The sequence below is a fragment of the Cydia strobilella genome, chromosome 10, assembly GCF_947568885.1.
Source record: "Cydia strobilella chromosome 10, ilCydStro3.1, whole genome shotgun sequence".
Classification (NCBI taxonomy): Eukaryota; Metazoa; Arthropoda; class Insecta; order Lepidoptera; family Tortricidae; genus Cydia; species Cydia strobilella.
Window position 1 is genome coordinate 7,684,389 of NC_086050.1, and position 22,519 is coordinate 7,706,907.

The 22,519-nt window shown below is 36.8% G+C and overlaps 3 protein-coding genes across 3 annotated transcripts in view; 2 read left to right on the forward strand and 1 right to left on the reverse strand.

Annotated features, from left to right (window-relative positions):
- The window catches only part of LOC134744584 (organic cation transporter protein), a 29,033-nt gene extending 28,993 nt beyond the window's left edge, over positions 1 to 40 (reverse strand). The window contains exon 1 of the mRNA XM_063678441.1: positions 7 to 40. The gene's annotated coding sequence lies outside the window, so the exon portion shown is untranslated. The remainder of the gene's footprint in view (positions 1 to 6) is intronic.
- The window catches only part of LOC134744634 (ribosome production factor 2 homolog), a 228,528-nt gene that overhangs the window by 200,028 nt on the left and 5,981 nt on the right, over positions 1 to 22,519 (forward strand). The gene's annotated exons all lie outside the window — the stretch shown is intronic.
- On the forward strand, positions 137 to 21,082 carry LOC134744593 (solute carrier family 22 member 4-like). Its single transcript, XM_063678453.1, has 9 exons — positions 137 to 256; positions 7,499 to 7,790; positions 7,925 to 8,028; positions 8,386 to 8,540; positions 8,987 to 9,155; positions 9,737 to 9,872; positions 9,970 to 10,278; positions 17,273 to 17,586; positions 20,874 to 21,082. Exons 2-9 carry the CDS (start codon positions 7,563 to 7,565, stop codon positions 21,073 to 21,075), a joined length of 1,617 nt encoding a protein of 538 aa, XP_063534523.1. The 5' UTR covers positions 137 to 256; positions 7,499 to 7,562; the 3' UTR covers positions 21,076 to 21,082.

Below are 22,519 nucleotides of genomic sequence, written 5' to 3' on the forward strand. Positions count from 1 at the left end.
CAATACCTGCCGGTCGAGTGGTCGCCTCGCGAACCGGCGTCCGCGCAGCACTGCACCACGCGGCCAACGGCGAGTCGACAAGGCCTCTCACCACGTGCATATTGCATATCAGTATCATCCATATCTAATCTTTCACAACTCTTTGTACTGAGTACAACGCCTCTGATTTTGTTGCATGTACTGATAAGAATGCCGTAATACTCGATGGGGCTGATAGTTCCAGCGGCGTGTTCGCAAGGCTCGTTTCAACTCCAAGGTGAGCGTAAACAAATGCGGGTATGTAAATCTTACACAACAAAAATGCTAATTGTGTGTAATTAAGTAGGTAAGTACTACAATTAAGCTAGTGTTATGCGTCTTTTCGGCATCGTTAGTCATAGTCATTTTTGGTGAATCAAATGCTCATTGGAATGTTATTTTAATGGTATTTGGTGATATATATATATATGTGTATTTGTAAACGCGAAAGTTTATGAGACATTCCAAACAAGGTAAGTACATTTTTATTTCTCATACTCTGAAAGAGGGTCATTGTTGTTCTAAAGTGTGCAGAAAGTTATACGTTTATGCACTAGAGGATTTTACTTTCTAAGTAGGATTTATTTTAATTTTTTTACGATAAGCAATTAATTGCTTCAATTAAAATTTGGTTTTAAATGGATTTGTTATACAATAAAAAAAAACAACATGTTTTATTTATAAACAGTGCTTTGCAATTTCCATTCGGATATCTAACTCCCCATTACATAATTAAAACGATACTTTTACCTAAATGGTTAATTGAAAGTACCCCCAAGAAATGCTATAAAAAATTATACTTAGTCATCTTTTTAAAAAACACATGTATTTTACTTTATTCGTTTTCGAAATGAAAAGTAGAGTGTTTATCTCGGGTGAAAGGCATCATTTCAGCCTCGGCTACAAACTGCAAACGGCGGCAAACTACCCCGGCAAAAATGAGTGCCTCATATCATCCCTTGGTTAATAATCTACTATATAAAACTACACCATAAAATGTTGTCCTTTTCTCGGCGATACGTACCGCCCGAAAGAACATTATTAACTATGCTTTTTGTGATATTATATGTATACCTTAGTGATCGATCAATTTTCCAGAGTTGATTGTTACAATTTCGTTATCGAATCCAACGTTTATCTGTTTACTTAGCTGAAAATGTGTGTCATGCAGTACAATTTAGTGAACCAGCTAGCGAATCTATTAGTCGTGTTCAAGCGGAAGTACAGCACGTGCAGCACTCCGCCGACTTATGACATAAGCATTACCGTAAAACCTCCCAACTATGGTCCAAAATTAACTGTATTTTTTTCATTTAGGTGTGTCTTTTACTGTATTTTTTGTTCTAAGGCAAGGTATGTTTATAAATGAAAGAAAAAACTCGGAGTAAACCAAAAGGAACATTGGTATTGATATTTAATTTCCTTTTAAACTTGCATGTGGACCATAGTTGCAGTAGGTATTGCCAATACCTCCAATACCGTATTGGAGTATAGTTGGGAGGTTTTACGGTATTGTAGTTATCCTGCCCTGTGATTCTGAACCTCTAATATTATAAGTCCACGATCCAGGTTATATATTCGTACTACTGGAACATCCTTCACTGTACTACCAACACCATTACACCACACGTCTATCTTCGACCGAATTTTTTTTAAGAAATTCACGATCACGTATGAACTAGCCATGTACCCACCTTTGTTTGAATTTGAACCTCAAACTTTGATGATAAAATAGTTAGAGCTAATATAAAGGGATAGCGCAACTGGTAAATCGACTTGTTTAAAGTTTAAATCGCCATTTTTCTAATGAACGGCTGCCTGAAAAATGGCGATGTCATCAACAAATTGACAAATTTTGCTAAATAAAAAAATAAATAATGTTGTGTACAATTGTAATCGTTATGTAAGTAATGTGTAAGTTGCTTATGTAAGAAATATTTTACAATGTTGCATTATGTTATTGTACCTATCAAAATAAAATAAAATAAATAAAAGTTTTTAAGAGAAATCTAGTTGAAACGGACATGTACACTGGTAGACATGTCTAGTGGAAGCCATGACAAGATCACAAGATTGGAAATTACAAGATTAGTAAACCGGACCGGACCGGACAAGTGCGAGTCGGACTCGCCCACTGAGGGTTCCGTGCAATTTTTTATTTTTTACAAATTTATCATTTTCAGATTTTTCCTCGTACTTGTAGTATAAAACAATATTACTTGCCAAATATCATCGTTTTAGGTCAACTATAAATTTTAATTCCCTTGAGTGTGTCGAAATATACGTTTTTTGCGGCATAAACGGCCGTATCTTTTTTAAGTTAACTTAGAAGTTTTTCACAGCTTCAAGAAACTGTAGACCTGAGTAGGTTTTAATTTCAACACGATACCTCCGTTCTCCGATACACATTCTTAAGATAAAGAGTGTTGATCTTGACAGACAGGCGAACGGACGGACGGACAACAAGGTGATCCTGGGTTCCGGTTGTTCTTTTTGAGGTATGGGACCCTAAAAAGCAGTTTTAGTAAATTTTTGCATGTAATTCAAAAAAATCTAAGCGCATGTTAGTATTCGCAATCAATGCACTACAAACAGTCATCTCAAACTTTTACATACCAGCATAAGTTGCAGTAAGCAGCTTAATTTGGAACGCATCGGAATACGCAGACTTTACGGTATTATTAGCGTTACTCCCGAAGGTTTTTAGGGTTCCGTACCCAAAGGGTAAAAACGGGACCCTATTACTAAGACTCCGCTGTCTGTCTGTCCGTCTGTCACTAGGCTGTATCTCATGACCCGTGACAGCTAGACAGTTAAAATTTTCACAGATGATGTGTTTCTGTTGCCTCTATAACAACAAATACTAAATTTGCCGTTTTTTGCGTAATGGTACGGAACCCTTCGTGCGCGAGTCCGACTCTCACTTGGCCGGTTTTTTCTATAGTTAGGTCGCTTTTATTAACTTTACTGACTTTACGTTACAAACGTGCTAAACTATGACCTACGACTACGTGTGTTCTCAATATACTTATTGTTTGTTTCACGAATTAATAAACTAGTGGATGTGAAATGACTCCTATTTAGTATGAAAACCAGTGTCGCTAAACTCACACATTCATAGCCACGTTAAAATACGTCACACACTTACAAAATTGCTCTGATTCGTAGCAACTTTCCATACCAAAAAGTTATTACCGGTGGACATTTCTCGAACGAATATCAACTGTAGGCTACATGAGTGACGGTTTAAAATATAATGTCAAAGCTATATGACATACGACTTTTTCATTATCTCATTCATCTCACAAAAGCTCGCTCAACGTTCACCTAATACAACTACTCAACACCAGATGGCGTTATTTATATAATTTTAAAATCACTTACTTATTACTGGCGAGAAAAGGGCTAAAAAACCAGTATAAGTAAGGTCTAATTACGCATGGTTTGTTACGGATCTCACGGTCACGTTACACTGGTGTTTTCGAGACCTCTACACGCCTGCGAGTAGCTAACCGTTGGAACTTCTTTCCATTCGACGATATAGGGAGGGGACAGTGTAATCGGAGTGTTTTATCGATATTTGTGTGTTCAGTTAGGTATTGATATTTCATTACCGTATGTTTTAACACATTTAGATGATACTTTATTTATGATTATAATATAGGTAGTGATAATCGTGATTGTATGAAAAATAATATGTAGTACAGTACAACAAATATCTAACTAGAAATTTGTTTCTTATTAATTAATATATCTTAAAGTCAAACAGATAAAATCATAGTTCTTTAAAGGTCTATTAACTCGGTATTGCTGATATTTTGTGATCACAAATCTGCAATTACTTACATAGGTAAGTATTCGTCTTTAACAATATATTTACTTGTAGCAGCATTTAAGGCCAATCTAGACGGGACAACCTGATTAAATTGTCAAATTAATTGTATGGTGTGAAAGCATACATGAAACTGGATCATCGATCCCACTTGATTTGATTGTAAGATTGTGACCTATCAAATCAGGAAGGGGGGCGGCAAAATTCCAATATTTGACGCTAGTTTGCGTGGTACGGAACACTTTTTATTAATTAAGTGAGCCCGAATGTCACTAATAATTACTAAATTAGTAACTAAGTTTTAGGCGTGTGGACGCTAGATGAGATGTATGGCAATTTTATCCCCAGAAATCTTTCTCTAAGAAATGCTCCTAGCAAATGGTGCTATATTTTTGCGGAAACTAATTTTCTTGCCCAGTAGCATTGATCCATTTATTTTTAATATCGGCATCTTGTGGTAACCTACAATAATTAATAATAAAGAAATAGAAAATGTAAAACGTTTATTCATGGCACATTGCATGCATTGTACGCATAAGTGCATTAAGTACCTAGTCTAATAATATTAACGATGAAAATATGATGGGTGTAAGAAACAAAAACGTATGTAAAGGAATACGAAGGTTTGAAAGGTTGCCATGAAATGACCCCGACTTAACTTAGTGCTTGATGACCAGAGCTGCCATATTTACTAAGACACTGATTATCCCAAATAATAATTAGAAACGTGTCTAAAATAATAATTTATTACCGAACTACCAAACATCAAACTTGAAATATCGTAACTTTAACTTTATCGATATAAATATCGACATTGCGCAGCATCTGAGTAGCGAAGTTATTTGACATTTAGGATAGCGAATATTCCAGATAAACGTAAAGAATAGTGACAAAGGATTGTGAACTCTAAGTTCTAACTGATAAAATATAGATTTACTTAACGAACATTCGTAAATAATGCAAAAGAAACAGATTTTTCGTATTTATCGGATTATATTTAAATAAATAACCACCGGTGATAGGAAATACCTCCACGTGAAAGATTTTTTAAACCGCTGTGATTTCTGCAGCTTAATACTGCACAATACGGCATTTTAAATTTAATTATCAATTTTTGTTAGACGAGCGTACGTACGACGTGAATGTCATTCGAGCATGAAGTTTACACAACAACTGAGCATAGTCTGTGCATAAAGTGAGTCGGTCGCTACTAACTGTCGGATAGACGGGAACGCCCACTTGCCATCTCCATCCTACTCCGTGGTTTGTTTATACATATATGTAAATATAATGCCAGTGTGAGGACAAAGGACCTTGTCGCACTATGGCGTAATACCGAATGCCTTTGGTACAATTCTAATATGACTCTTAGTAGAAAAAAGAAACACCACCATCACAAATCAAATTTTCAGTTGTTTAACTTATGAAAAATGTAGGTACCGAAAAATTTGGTTGAAAATTAATTATGTACCTAAGTAGACAAATTATGAGTAACCTACCTGTACGTTTTGGACCAATTTTGTATAAACATTATTTTATTAGTAACATATTTATACTGATGAATACAATTTACCATAAATAATAATATCTACTATTTATGTATATTTTATATGGCATCAGGGAATTGTAATAATGGTTGCTGACCTGACTGAAGTCACGGATGATATATATTAGGTATAAGTTTGTCACGCATCCATTCAGCACCAAACAAGATGCATGATAAAATAGTAAATACCAATGAATAACAAAAGGCGAAGTCCTAGATAAATATGTCATAGGGTTCTGAAGGCGGTTCCCTGAGCGAGAAGGCGAAAAATCTTATAAATATGATCATATTTTTTCTAAGAGACGTTGATATTCGTAGACGTGGAAAAAATATATGTACCTAGTTCTTGATTATTATATTATGTTTAATGTATAAGCTTCCGATACACGAATACAATTAATTCCCAAAGAAACCTCTACTAGGACTTTTAATCCAACTTTACTCGGTTATTTATTATGTGACACTATAAACAAAAAAAGCAGAAAAAACAATCTTAAATAGTAATTTGACCGCTTTCCAATTTCGATATTGTAAGTTGTAAGACAACGTTTTTAAAATAAATAAAAATCGACATAATTCGATTAAAATTGACACTTGGCGCGCATGGTCTTTCCCGTTCTTTCTTGCGAAATGTGACAGTGATAGCGGCAAACCGATGGAAGGACCATAACAATATAATAATTATACTTAATCAAAAATAAATTATGCAAGACTGACGAACTACATGTACCGTAAAATGGGGTGAGTAGGCGCAGGCTGGGGCTCGGCTGGCAAACATCAACTCACTCGACCCTCGACTATATGGACTTGGTCACTTTTTCTTTAGTGTATGTTATCTATTTTCAGTTTATAGTTAAGATCGAATGTTCTTAATGCACCGCTTAGGTTTAAATGTACGTTAACAAACATAAACGTGTACCTAATTGAAACTTTAATCGCTAATCGTTTCTTAAGCCAATTTAGAGGACAATGAAATATATACCTATATAAACCGGACGCGAAACATTAAAAAGATGGATGGGCCGATAGAAATGAAACCGTAGAATTTTGGCGCTGCAGTGTAATTTGTCTCATACTTTGTAGTGTAGGTAGCGTCATATCATAAAACAAAAAGATTCACGCCATTAGCGATCATTCACAACGCCAACTGCTCAAGGTTTCAGAGATGTTGTTCACAATAAAGCGCACCCCATGAACTAAATTAAAAAAAAAAATCCTTTATTAAGGCCTATTATATATTATCCTTTACAGACGGTACAGTCAAATAATTTAATTTCCTACCCATTTTGTATTTTGTCACAGTGATAATATTGTGAGGTCTCTAACGACTATCATATTGATTGTCACTGTGACATTGACTGTACAACGTGTAACACTAACTGAACTAGATACCTGCAACCTGCATATTATATTGTCATACATATAAGCAATTGCCAAACAGATATTGCAAAGTATACACACATACTAATATCAAACTGGATCAATTATAACTTATTATATAAGAACTATACAGATTCCTGACCAAAAATTCATACTGTAGACACATACTTTCTAGTCTTACACACTACCACTTTATTTAGACTACGGCTTGTAGTGTAGGTAAAGCAATTGTGCGGTGGTTTTATAGTAGCATAGCTAGCCTAAGTTTTGCGACTAAATCTCATTTAAGGATTCAGGTTTTTAATTACTTAACATAAAACAAAAAGCGTGTGCTTACCTGATTTATGATCCCAATTTGTCTAGGTAAGTACCTTTGCGTCTTCTGACACAAAAGAAGAAACTTTATTTGTATAAAACTGAATCAATGTATACGGAAAACGTACCTATATTGCGACACATAAATCTAAACTCAGTGACCGCGAAATAATGTAGTTAATTATCCTTATTCTAATCAGTGAACGCTTATGCAAAATGATTAAATTATAGTCACAAGTTATTTAATATTAAATTTATACTACATTCAAATTAAATATGCTTACATTTTTATCTAGTAGGCACAGAAAGGACGAGACTTGTTGACAAATGTCTATGTAAAATCATGAAAATATTTAAGTTGCCTGCAAATATTGTGATTGATCTCTACTTTTCTATTATGATTTTAGAATCGGGTCTATACACGAGGATGTGACGACCGACGTTCTGGGCCAAATCGGGGCATGGCAGTGGATGGTGACCATCGTGTCCACTGCCCTCATGGCTTCTAACATGTTCAACCAGTATGAAGACATGTTTTTCCTGAAGCAGTCGACCAACATAATCTGCAGGCCGCCTCACGGCTCTTATGCGACTAACGACTCCAGCCAGTGTCATGTAATTTCTAAAAATAGTAGTGAAGAAATTCGCTGCCAGTTGTGGCATGTTAAAGTATTGGGATTATTTTGGCTGAAGAAAAACGTAAGTGATGATTTGTTATAACTTAGAAGATAGACCTTCCTACTTTTCAGATTTCTAACAAAAGGGGTTGCCATCTTAAAGCGCATTTCTTATAAACTGTGGTATGCACTATATTATTGTATGTTGTTACTCAGTGGATAATGGCTTGCGATCAAGACTGGAAGTTCCTATCAGCAGCGATGATTTGTCGTTTGGGAGTCATGTTTGGATATGTTGTCTTCGGTCTTATTTCAGACAGGTAAATCTGATAACATAAATACTTTTCAAAAGAGTACTCATTTCTCATGTCAACGTTTCCTATTTATTCGTCAATTGCGAAATATTCGCATGTCGCACGCATTCTGTACTGTCTATTCCATAAACTTAACGATTCACAAGCGCTGCTTTCTAACCATAATTTCATGAAACAGGCTTCATCCCAAACTATTAAACGCGAAACGAAGAATTTAGTGTAAGAAATACTGGCCTACTCACATAAGTGCACCATTTATTTTGGTTTTAAATCTTAACGTATTGCCGCTGCTTATGCTGATCAGTTAATGATTTATCAATATTATCATACTCTGTTTCTGATAAGTACATCTGTTTTTTTCAGCTTCGGACGAAAAAAGGCAATGTTATTAGATGTATACACGAACTTAGTATTGAGAATATCAATCATAGTTTGCGACTCTGAAAGTTGGTTCAGATTGTTAGTTTTCATAAGATCTCTACTCGGTAGTGCTAATAATTTCATGGGACTAATTTTGAGTAAGTAAATATTCATTATAATTTGACATTTAAAATATAGGAAATTATGAAGGAGAGAAATCTCGTAAGTTAGGCTCTACGATTGCTCTTAAACTACAGCCAATCTAAGTATTTTGCTTCTAAATAAGAGATCTTAAATTAAGGAATCTGAATGTCTATTCTATAGGATCATAATATAGGTACCTATATTATTAATTTATTATGCTCCCTAATTTTTCTATTTATCTTTGGGTGCGTTCAAATACTTAATACGGTTGTCGAATCAAAATATGGGATTGTCACGCAAACGACACGCGACATTGTTTTCACACAGCGAACGACCCAGTTAGATTGCACCATTTTGGTGGCCATTAGAGCCCACAGGCATTCGGATTCTCAATTAAAGATCCGCGTGGGATGGCATTTGGTATAAATTATAAAAATATAAAAATTCTTTTTTTCGGTAGTTTGCGAGATCGCGAGCAACAGATGGCGCTCGTGGTTGAGTATGATAGTGGCATCGCCGCGGCTGCTCGCGGCCGTGTGCATGGTCCCGCTGGCCCGAGCCATCGGCAACTCTGAGTCTTTCACCTTCATCGCCTGCTTCTATGATCTACTGCTCATCGTGATTTTGAGGTATATGTACTGTAAGACATAAACGGGCAACTGTGCAGTATGAGCTCGACTCGATGGCTATCAAGAACACTGACTCTATGTACCTTCGAAACTTGCTTTGGTAAATGATAACGACTAACGACCTAATTGTCATTTTTAGGTATATTTATATCATTCAATTAATATTGTATTAAGCAGCAGAGGTGTCTATTAATGTTGCCACAATGCTTTAAATAAAGGAAAATGAAACAATCAATGTGTCGGGCAAGACTCACCAACTGAGCTACCAACTTCCGCAAGTAGCGAGGTACCTAAACTTGGCGGCGTTAATTGCAGGGCAATGGCTGAATCTGACGAGCTTTTCTCCATCCAGGATCAAAAACTGGAAGTTGGTTCTAATAGGTAGAAAAGTGGTTGGGTATGAAAAGTTATTTCATACCCAACCCAACTGAAGTACATAATTTTGTTTCGTATCTAACTCTACTTCACTAGGTAGCTGAGGTTACCTCTATAACTAACATGTACCTAACAGGTAAATGTTAACTCACTTTTAAGTTCGATCGTCCTCCATTTCTTAGAGCCTACTATTCAATCAATTTCAGATGGACTCCAGAATCTCCGCAGTGGCTACTATTTAATAACAAAATTACCAAAGCCGAGAAAACTATCTACAAAGCTGCGAAACAAAACCACGTTTCACTTTGCAGTGATTTCAAAATAAGGCCCGTCAATCAAAGAGTACGTCTGTAAGTCTATTTTAGCACAATATTTTCTACATAAATATTAATTATTAGGTATTTCAATGCAAAAGAATCAATATTTTTAAAATTTGCAGGCTTATTTTTGTCTAGACGAGGACCAAACTTGTATCCCAATACTAAGCACGCATAACACGAGAGTTCTAGCCTTCGTGACCTTATTATTTTGGACTCTCAACTGTTTCTCGTGGAGTATTATTTACTCAACCATGTATAGTAGACAACAAACTAACTATAATCTGCTTAATATATTATGTTTGGTTGGGATAATCGGGTGCCTGACGGTACTTTTATCGCTGAAGTGCAAATACCGACATTTGCTCATGATACATATATTATTGGCAGGCGTTAGCGGCGTGGCCGCTCTTATTTTTAAGGAAGTCGGTGTAAGTTTATACCATTATTTTAATTACCTTTCATTAAAAGCGCAGTACTGGCAGTACGACTCGATTTTGTCTGTTGACAGTTGGAGACATTTCAAATATCAAATTTTACTTTAGATTTACTTTACCTTACTTGACTGTGGATCAGACTACAGATAAATAAAGAAATTTTCCTTACAATGTACGCCCTATACCTACAATAAACTGACTGGGCCACGGCGGGTATCTAGTGTAAATTAGTAACATGTACAAATTAAATAACATGTCTCAAATATCCTAACCCACCGTAACCATGGACAAGAATATAACTAAGCCAAGCGTCGATTTATTTATTTGATTATTTCATCATTATAATAAGTAGGTACTAAAACAATAGGTAAATAAAAACAACTTAAAATTACAATAAATCGAAATAAAAATAAACTAAACTAAATCTAAAAACCGGCCAATTGCGAGTCGGACTCGCGCACCGAGGGTTCCGTACATTACATAATTTTAACAATGTATTTTTATGTGAAACGTGAGTGAAAGGTAAATTGCGGTTTACGATTTATGACGTATAAAAAAAAACTACTTACTAGATCTCGTTCAAACCAATTTTCGGTGGAAGTTTGCATGGTAATGCACATCATATTTTTTTTTTAGTTTTATCATTCTCTTATTTTAGAAGTTACAGGGGGGGGGGGGGGCACACATTTTACCACTTTAGAAGTGTCTCTCGCGCAAACTATTCAGTTTAGAAAAAAAATATATTAGAAACCTCAATATCATTTTTGAAGACCTATCCATAGTATCCATAGATACCCCACACATATGGGTTTGATAAAAAAAAATTTTTTTTGAGGTTCTAAGTATGGGGAACCCCCAAAATTTATTGTTTTTTTTTTCTAATTTTGTGTGAAAATCTTAATGCGGTTCACAGAATACATCTACTTACCAAGTTTCAACAGTATAGCTCTCAACGTTTCGGAAAAAAGTGGCTGTGACATACGGACAAACAGACAGACAGACAGACATGACGAATCTATAAGGGTTCCGTTTTTTGCCATTTGGCTACGGAACCCTAATAAAAAAGGCCCCCTGCGGAAAGGTTCCTAAGATGCGTTACCCCGCTGAACTGCCAGACTGATGCGTTGAGCAAGGTAACTGCCAGCTCTCCGGTCCCCAGTTGCGTCCCTGAGTCTCTTTGAAAGGTCTCCAAAGAGATTCAGAGCGCCAGTATTATAATTATTATTGCTTATTAGAAATTAGAATTTTGCTAATTTAAGAGCCAACAGGAGCCGAGACCAAACTCAATTTTGAGATTTGAAAGAGAATATCGTCGTCGCGCTGACGGGGGCGGTACCGCGTACCGAGGGACTATCCCAGTGTGTGTGGTGCACGCACACCGACGCGCACGTTATTTGCGCTCCTCGCCGGCCTCACGCCGCTCGCGTTTTTAGTAACTAAATTCAATATCCTTCTACAACCTGCAATCTAATTAACATTTCGAGTTACAGAATAGTAAAAAAACATAACATAACATGGACATACAAGAAAACATTGTTGTATAAAAACATACAAGATAACGGCTGTTAAATTAATCCAATTAAATATTTTTAAATATGATAAACAAAAATATTAAATTATAGTCGTGAGTATTTTAAAAGTAAAACTCCCTTATACCTTGATTTTAAACAAAGTATTTTACTTATAACTTACTTGGTTCGTATGAATTAGTGACATACCTAATTAAAAAAGAAAGCTATAACTCCCGCGGGAACAATATAGGCCTTTTCCCTTCAGTACACCTGCATGAAATAAGATCTTTTCGAGCAAGCGTCTTGAAAAACAAATTTGCCGCTCTCCGGCTCCGTTGAATAGAAAAAAAGAAAGCCTCAGGTTAGATAAAATTATCATAATAAAGAAACATGTGACATGTGATATTTCTTACTTTGATGTAATTATACAGTTTTATTGATGGTCCGTTTTTTTATTTATGTGTCAGATTTTGACAAAAATAGGTATAAATTGAAGAGCTCCTAATTCTGATCGGAATAAATATGAAACCCAATAAATAAATAAATAATAATAAATATTAAATCAATATTATAGGACATTCTTACACAGATTGACTAAGTCCCACGGTAAGCCCAAGGAGGCTTGTGTTATGGGTACTCAGACAACGATATACATAATATATAAATACTTAAATACAAATAGAAAACACCCATGACTCAGGAACAAATATCTGTGCTCATCATATCATATCATCGAACCCAGGACCATCGGCTTCACAGGCAGGGTCACTACCTCCTAGGCCAGACGACCGGTCGTCGCCCAATATTTTGGGACAATAGTCTAGTCTACAAAAGGTTCAAGGTGGTGAAAAAAATAGTGTAAGCTGTTCGCATAAAAAAACCGCAAATCGATGTACAGGTTAGCCGTTTGGTACACGTATATACTAGTCAAAACAAAAATTTTGACCCGCAGTTCCTAAAAAAAATTCCCTTAGGAGGGGAGTGCTGAAACCTTTTTTTGTATAAAAAAAAACTTTTTTTTTAAACCTATCGTATACTTCTCATCTATCATACGAAAGGGCTTTTTGAAGCGATTCTGAAAATATACCACATCATTGCATTTTAGCCATTTTTAGGGTTCCGTAGCCAAATGGCAAAAAACGGAACCCTTATGGATTCGTCATGTCTGTCTGTCTGTCGTCCGTCCGTATGTCACAGCCACTTCTTTCCGAAACTATAAGAACTGTTGAAACTTGGTAAGTAGATGTATTCTGTGAACCGCATTAAGATTTTCACTCAAAAATAGGAAAAAAAAATTTTAGGGGTTCCCCATACTTAGAACTGAAACCCAAAAATTTTTTTTTTCATCAAACCCATACGTGTGTGGTATCTATGGATAGGTCTTCAAAAATGATATTGAGGTTTCTCATATATTTTTTTTCTAAACTGAATAGTTTGCGCGAGACCGAGAGACACTTCCAAAGTGGTAAAATGTGTAACCCAGGGGGGGTTACACACTTGGGGGGGTAACTTCTAAAATAAGAGAATGATAAAACTGAAAAAATATATGATGTACATTACCTTGCCAACTTTTACCGAGAACTGGTTTGAACGAGATCTAGTTAGTAGTTTTTTTTTAATACGTTATAAATCGTAAACCGCAATTTACCTTTCACTCACGTTTCACATAAAAATACATTGTTTAAATTGTGTAATGTACGGAACCCTCGGCGCCCGATTCCGATTCGCACTTGGCCGGTTTTTTCTTAAATTGAAAGAAAAAGAATTTTCAAAACATACCAAGTTTGGGCTCCTCCAGATACGATATGGCTGATTTTTTTTGTACAAATGATACGTGATATCCTCATATGTAACCCCAAAAAAGCAATAAAAAATTTATTTAGTTTTTTTTTTCAATACAAAGTGACACAGTTCTACTTAACCCTAACTTGACCCCAAACTTGGTGTGTTTTGAAAATTCTATTTGTTTTAATTTACAAAAAAATGGCTAAAATGTAATGATGTGGTATAATTTTAGAATCGCCTCAAAAAGCCCTTTCGTATGATACCACACACGATAGGTTTTTGGAAAAAAAATGTTTTTTTTTTTCATACAAAAAAAAATGTTTCAGCATACCCCTCCTAAGGGATTTTTTTTAGAAACTGCGGGTCAAAAATTTTGTTTTGACCTCTTAGTATGCGTGTGCCAAACGGCTAACCTGTACATCGATTTGCGGTTTTTCTTTGAAATTGGGCTTGTACGGCTGCCACTTATAGAGATACTAACTCCTAAAAATACGTATGATACCTCATTGGATTCAGAATGATGTCTAGAAAAATGTATTCGAAGCGTTTATTCCCACATAAAAAAAGTTCAAAGCTATTAACAAAAAACGGCCAAGTGCGAGTCGGTTTCGTACCATTACGCAAAAAACGGCAAAAAATCCCGTTTGTTGTTTGGGAGCCCCACTTAAAAAAATATTTTATTCTGTTTTTAGTATTTGTTGTTATAGCGGCAACAGAAATACATCATGCGTAAATATTGCAACTTTTTAGCTATCACGGTTCACGAGATACAGCCTGGTGACAGACGGACAGGCAGATTGACAGACAGACAGACAGATATTATTTTAAAGGTATTAAATATTCTTTTAAAATTAGGAAATAATATGGTGTATTTAAAACATATCATGGAATATACTACGGTTATAAATTGATATTATGTAAAGTAATTTTTTCAACAAGTTAAGCAATTATTAAGTAATATTGTCTTCGGTTACCGCGATAGTTACTCATGAAATAAAACTATGAAAACGGATTATATCGCGTATATTGAATTTATAATACATCCCGACGTTTCGAACTCTTTACAGCGTTCGTGGTCAACGGGTGTCACCACCCGTTATTAAGTAACCACATTTTTTTCGAACTTTCGTCTTTGTTGTAAATAAAAAAAGAAAGAAAATAATTGGCGTAAAAAGTATTTCGCCTCGTGGAGCCCCTTTCATGAGATCACGTCACAAAAGTTTTAATAAAATTAATACTTTGTTTAAAATAAATTTTTGAATAATAGTGAAAATTGTAAAATATAAAGCAATATAATAATACGTACTTAGAACTGATACTTTTCTAAATAAAGAATGAATAAACTAAATTGTGTAATTAATTTTTAGTGCAAATCACCACAATTTGCTTCTAAAGAGCAAATCTGTGACCAAAAATTATATATAGTTTTAATTTTTCGTTCGTATATTCAGATTTGTATATGAAAATGTGAAACTATTATTTCTAAAATAAATTATTCGTCCCTAATTTACACAAAATTTATACCAAATTTGATCTCATATCAAGAGATAGGTAGAAATAGAGGCAAACTGGACCGCAGAAGCCAACTTTTCCCCTCCCTTTTTGGGGGGTAGCCAGGACTTAATCTCGTAGCTAGTGCGTCAGCTCAGCTTTGTATGAACCAAGGAATAATAAATAGTGTTAAACGATATCCCCTGAGGCCAAAGTGCATACTCACTTTACTTACTTCGCCTACTAAGAGGCAAATCGCGACTTTGTTATGGTTTATCGATAACTTATCACATCACTAGATTATCGACTTTCAATGTCGACTATTGCCCATCACTTTTCTGTCCGTGTACGTATTTAGAAACTTGACCCCGCCCCCTTTTTTTTTTTTTTTTTTTTTTGAACCTGACTTGGGCTCTATTGCAGGGGTGGCAATTAGAGCGGTAGGACTGTGTGGGGGGATGGTAGCCTGGGGAAAATCCAGGACCCTTCCGCATCACACGAGACGGTTTTTGCTACGCTGGAATACTCCTAAAGAGTTTTCGCTCCAGCGCAGATCGGTTGAGCGGTCTCAACCTGATCTGAGGGTGTAAAGGGAATCGAGCTAATGGGAGTTTTGTCGCTGGTTCGCTACAACCTAGCCTAGCCGAGAAGACTCCAGCAAGAAACTCAGCTAGGCCCGACGACTGTCGGAATGATGCTAACCGGTACGCGGCGGTACCGGGTTGATAACGGACTGAATGTGTCGATGTGGTCGCGTGGTGGACGTCCCCGCCGGCGGGCAAGCCTTTGTGTACGCGTTGTGTCCGCGATGGACGCCGCACGCTCAGCGGCCATCCTAGTGATGGACGCTGAGATTGCGTCGTCCGGATCCGTGAGTGTGTGCCTGGGACGACGGACCGAGCGTCCCCTAATCAGTGTGGATCGGGTTACTTCAGAGGGGGGAGGTGGAGGAGTGGGAACGTAGTTCGAAGCCTTCCTAACTAACGGATTTCTGTGGTGCGGAGCGTTATCAAAGTAACGCCGCGAAGTCTGCTTAAAGAAACCGTAAATGGAGTTAAGCCCCGAGTCACGGTGCAAACTGAGGTTCGTCTGGTACCACGGGGCACCAGTCGCTCTACGGAGGAAACGATTTTGAACGACCTGAAGCGGCTTGAGACTTGACATACTCACGTGTGAGAATGCCACACTTGAGTATGTCATGATTGGACGAACACAAGTCTTGTAAAGGGTCAGCTTATTTCTAAGTGACATTTTACTAAACTTGTTAATCATCGACCCGAGCCTTCCTAATACGAACGACCCCGCCCCTAAAATTAGTGCGATAAGGACAACTGCAGCTTAGGCGAAAAATCCTGCGTAAAAATCTCAAAAATCGAGGTTTCGTACTCGACTGTTTCCTCCTCCAAAACTTAAGCAATCGTAACCAAATTTGGAAATCTAAATGATTATGAAATTGTCTGTGTCGGACTGTTTTGATTTTTTGGCTAATAGATACCAGTTTTGAATACCACGCCTCTCATTGCGGCATAGTCAGTGAGGCCATTTTTGGCCATGTTTGAAGGGCTCTAGCGCCTTAAAAAACAAAAATATCAAAAAAAGCAAAACACACCGACACAGATATTGACAATATTAATCTGTGTTGAAAAAATCATTCCTCTAGCTTCAAAAACCAGGGAGGAAACAGTCGAGTACGTTTGTATGGAGAAATGACCACTCCTGTTGGCTCTTAAGTAATTTAAACAACCCGGGGCTCTAGTGCCATAAGAGTCCGCAGCAAGCTCGACCGAATTTCACCTACGCATACAAACGGAGTTTCGTCAGTTTCGTTCTCAACTTCTCATTTTAAAACTACGTGTTGGATTGTAATGAAACTTTGGACACGCAATATCATGAGGTAGGTACAAGATATATCTATGCCTGAACTAATAGTTTATATAACGAAATAGAGCTAAAACAACTTTTGTATGAAAACTTAAATTCGCTCTATTTTTTAACTATGGTATTTGAAGCTACATAAACTAATTACAGGCATAGATATAGATACCTTATCCTATTGTAGGTAAGTACAAAGTTTCAGAGCAATCTAGCTAGTCGTTTTAAAATAAGAGCGTAACTAAGTTTGTATGGAGAACCGAGCTTGCTGCAGACTCTTAAGAAACAAAAATAATAGTTAATACAAAAGATCAAAAATGAATTTTCAGGAGCCCATATGCAGCATGTTATACTCATTCGCCCTGGCTATCAGCCTAAACGGGCACGCCATAACCCTGACTATCACGCCTCGTCTCTTCGCCATCAAGATCCGCGCGACCTTGCTCGGCTGCTGCCACGCCGCCGGGCAGCTCGGCGCCATCATTGGCTACCTCATCACGATCCTCAAGCTGGCGGACGAGGTCTCTCTAGCGCTGCTAGAGGCAGCTGCTACCGTGTCTATGCTGGTCCTGTGCTTGGTGTTGCCTGATGTTGATCGAAGAGAGATGCCCGATGTGCTTGAGGACATGGATTATTTTTCTGAGTATGGATATTATTCATCATTATTCCTTTTGTTTTAGTTCCTAGATGACATTATTGGTAAGCAGAATACCTATCTAAAAAGATGAGGTCATGGATTATTTTTCAGTGTATGAGTATTATTAGTGGTTTTAAATTGACTATCATTAGAGAAAAGGAAATATTACCTAACAAGGTGATCATTATCACAGGAAGTTATTATTGGTGCCCTAACTACCTACGTATAATCAGTACCTAGCAACTTATAAGAAATCAATTAGGTACATGTTAGGTACGAGTTGCCCCTGTCGCTCAAACAGTCCCAGTCTGTACCTACTGACTGTAGCGTCACTCAAGGCTAATCTGAAGAAGCTTTGGCTTTCCAATCAGCGTGATCTGGTTAAGTACTAACCTTTATTTTTATTTTCTTACACTTGTGATATTTATATATATATTTAGTATTGTATGTATGTATGCTAGTATGTATTTTAATCTATAGTGTTATTTCTTTTTTAAATATTAATTTGTACATCCTGTAAGTTTGTCTATCTGACCTGGCTATAGTTTTCCACTCAATGTGTTTTGTGTATTCATGTAGTGTGTAGGGAGGGAGAGGAAGATATTTTAAGAGGAAGAGAGTAACCTTTTTTCTGCGTAATTAACGCAACGTCATTAACGCGACGACTGTTGGTCCGCTCGAAACGTTCTTCAATTATTTTTAACCGACTTCAAAATTTCATAATTTTTAAGAAAAAAAAACCGACTTCAATGGGGGATGCCGCTGAAAGCATTCTTAGATTCCAGACAATGAAATGAAAAAGACAGCATCTTTTGCCTAATTATGTAGAAAAGGGGTAAACCGACCCACTTTTCTAGTAGCATTTCGTTTTTGTAAGGGTCACAGCTCTAACCTAACCTAAACTACTTTTCTGATAGCAGTTCTGTTCTGTGAGAATCGCAGTTCAAAAGCCACCCACCCACCTAACCCACTTTTCTAGTAGCATTTCCGGGTCCGGGTCTGGGTCCGGATCCGAGTCCGGGTCCGTGTCCGGCTGTCCGGGTCCAGGTTTGGGTCAGAGTTCGGTCCGGGTCCGGGTCCGAGTTGGGGTCCATGTTCAGACCCGGGTCCGGGTCCGAGTCCGGGTCCAAGTTTGGGTTTGGGTCCATAAGGAAGAGAACAAATTGCCAAACGTGAACTATGTGTCATTGAATAGTTCCATTCTGATCATCATCAGCAGTTCCACTTCATCAAATGTCACTTTTTTAAATGTAAATGCTGAATTTGTTGATGAAAATACACAAATCACTATATGTATGCCTTTCACATTCGAGGAGTTCCCTCGGTTCCTCGTGGGTCTCATCATCAGAACTCGAGCTTGACAAGAATATGTCTTAAAAACTTAAGTTGCTTAACAAACATAAAGAAGAGGACAAATCGCCAAACGTGAACTATGCGTCATTGAAGAGTTCCGTTCTGATCATCATCAGCAGTTCCACTTCATCAAATGTCACTTTTTAAAATGGAAGTGCTCGATTTGTTTATAAAAATACAAAAATCACTATATGTATGCCTTTCATATTTGAGGAGTTCCCTCGATTCCTCATGGATCCCATCATCAGAACTTGAGCTTGACAAAAATGTTTCATGAAAACCTAACTTGCTTAACAAACATAACGAAGAGGACAAATCGCCAAACGTGAACTATGCGTCATTGAAGAGTTCCGTTCTGATCATCATCAGCAGTTCCACTTCATCAAATGTCACTTTTTTAAATCTAAGTGCTTGATTTGTTGATGAAAATACTAAAATCACTATATGTATGCCTTTAACATTTGAGGAGTTCCCTCGATTCCTCATGGATCCCATCATCAGAACTGCTTTTTGACAAAAACGGGACCAATCTGTATGTATATACTTACAATCAAAAAAAGAATTTTCAAAATCGGTCCAGAAATGACGGAGTTATGGAGTAACAAACATTAAAAAAAAAAAAAAAAAAATTACAACCGAATTGAGAACCTCCTCCTTTGAAATCTTGAAGTCGGTTAAAAAGGAGGAGGTTATCAATTCGGTTGTATGTTTTTTTTTTTAATGTTTGTTACTCCATAACTCCGTCATTTCTGGAGCGATTTTGAAAATTCTTTTTTTGATTGTAAGTATATACATACAGATTGGTCCCGTTTTTGTCAAAACGCACTTCTGATGATGCGATCCATGAGGAATCGAGGGAACTCCTCAAATGCTAAAGGCATACATATAGTGATTTTAGTATTTTCATCAACAAATCAAGCATTTACATTTAAAAAAGTGACATTTGATGAAGTGGAACTGCTGATGATGATCAAACGGAACCCTTCAATGACGCATAGTTCACGTTTGGCGATTTGTCCTCCTCGTTATGATTGGTAAGCAAGTTCGGTTTTCAAGACACATTTTTGTCAAGCTCGAGTTCTGATGATGGGATCCATGAAGAATCGAGGGAACTCCTCAAATGTGAAAGGCATACATATAGTGATTTTTGTATTTTCATCAATAAATCCAGCATTTGCATTTAAAAAAGTGACATTTGATTAAGGGCAGCTGCTGATGATGATCAGAAATATCAGAATGGAACTCTTTAACGACGCATAGTTCACGTTTGGCGATTTGTCTTCTTTTTTATGTTTGTTAAGCAAGTTACGATTTCAAGACACATTTTTGTCAAGCTCGAGGTCTGATGATGGGATCCATAAGGAATCGAGGGAACTCCTTAAATGTGAAAGGCATACATACAGTGATTTTTTTTATTTTCATCAACAAATCCAGCATTTACATAAAAAAGTGACATTTGATGAAGTGGAACTGCTGATGATGATCAGAATGGAACTCTTCAACGACACATAGTTCACGTTTGGCGATTTATTCTCTTCGTTATGGACCCAGACCGAAACTTGGACCTGGACTTTTTTTTGAACTGCGATCCTCACAGAACCGAACTGCTATCAGAAAAGTGGGTTAGGTTAGGTTAGAACTGTGACCCTTACAGAAACGAAATACTATCAGAACATTGGGTTAGGTTAGGGTAGAAACCCCTACAGAAACGAAATGCTACTAGAAACGTGGGTGGTTTTACCTCATTTTAGTTAGGCAAAACATGCCGTCTTTTTCATTTCATTGTCTGGAGTAACCTTTCAACGGCATCCCCCATTAAAGTCGGGTTTTTTTTTTCTTAAAAATTATTTCTCACCATGTCAAACTTTGTCGCTCTTGTTCTATCGTTGCGTTAGTGACACTAGAGCTGCAGAGCTTAAAATTTTAGCTCGCTTCATCAGATTATCAAAACCCCTGCGCTGGGCCACGCAGAAGACGCACTCGCCGTCCCGTGAAGAGATCGAGCTCAGGAATTTGTCGTTCGGCAGCGCCGGCGCTCGCGTGGTATCAAGCACACCATCGGAGCACGCGCCGGCGCGGCCCATCGGGTGTTCGACGCTGTGGAGTGCGGTCTACCGCTTGTTTTCTAGAAATAAACAATAGACAAAGCGTTCAGAATATTTTTTCTGCATCGTAAAATAGTAGGTACCCTATGTATTTACTCCATTTATACCTACGAATCCTCTGGGATCAATCATTGTCAAAACGATATACATATTTATCAATTAGATCTCGAATTCTACGCAATACATGACGGAAGCAGGCGAATTACTTTTATCTGATATTATTTTATTTGTTACTTGGAGCCTTAAGCAGAGAGCATGCTATAAACCTAGTGATTTTTTATTCATCTCAAATGTATTTAATTTACTACTTCAGTTATTGTAAATATGTTCCTTCCTGTATTTATGGTAACCTGGTAACAATAATTTGTGTTGGACTTAGTTGGATGACTAATATAATAGACAGATCGGTATAAGTAGATAGTGTATTACGTCTGTACCGAATTAACGAACACTTATATTACAGCATTATTATAATAATATATTGTTGTCTTATATTGTATCCATGTTTACTCAGTTGTTTAACGTTTAGGTACCATAAAGCAAATTTACCGGAATTTTAGATGTTATGGATTTGAATGATTTTTCATACCTATCAGGGTAAATTACTTATTGAAAACTATGCTCCTACAATATTTTAGTCATGCCTTGAGTACCTTTGCCTTTTATTAACCGACTTCAAGATTTCAAAGGAGGAGATTCTCAATTCGGTTGTGTTTTTTTTTTGTTTTTTTTTAAATGTTTGTTACTCCATAACTCCGTCATTTTTGGACCGATTTTGAAAATTATTTTTTGATTGTAAGTATATACATACAGATTGGTCCCGTTTTTGTCAAAAATCAGTTCTGATCATGTGATCCATGAGGAATCGAGGGAACTCCTCAAATGTGAAAGGCACACATATAGTGATTTTTGTATTTTTATCAACAAATCCAGCATTTCCATTTTAAAAAGTGACATTTGATGAAGTGGAACTGCTGATGATGATCAGAATGGAACTCTTTAATGACGCATAGTTTACGTTTGGCGATTTGTCCTCTTCGTTATGTTGGTTAAGCAAGTTAGGTTTTCAAGAAACATTTTTGTTAAGCTCGAGTTCTGATGATGGGATCCATGAGGAATCGAGGGAACTCCTCAAATGTGAAAGGCATACATATAGTGATTTTTGTATTTTTATCAACATAACCAGCATTTCCATTTTAAAAAGTGATATTTGATGAAGTGGAACTGCTGATGATGATCAGAATGGAACTCTTTAATGACGCATAGTTTACGTTTGGCGATTTGTCCTCTTCTTTATGTTTGTTAAGCAACTTAAGTTTTTAAGACATATTTTTGTCAAGCTCGAGTTCTGATGATGAGACCCACGAGGAACCGAGGGAACTCCTCAAATGTGAAAGGCATACATATAGTGATTTTTGTGTTTTCATCAACAAATCCAGCATTTACATTTAAAAAAGTGACATTTGATGAAGTGGAACTGC

What these genes read in the sequence shown, in the direction of transcription:
- LOC134744593 (XM_063678453.1), top strand. Translation starts at nt 7,563, where the DNA reads ATGGTGACCATCGTGTCCACTGCCCTCATGGCTTCTAACATGTTCAAC. An exon ending in TAAGGCCCGTCAATCAAAGA is followed by an intron (nt 9,873 to 9,969) that starts GTACGTCTGTAA and finishes TAAAATTTGCAG; the next exon opens with GCTTATTTTTGTCTAGACGA. An exon ending in GACATGGATTATTTTTCTGA is followed by an intron (nt 17,587 to 20,873) that starts GTATGGATATTA and finishes TCGCTTCATCAG; the next exon opens with ATTATCAAAACCCCTGCGCT.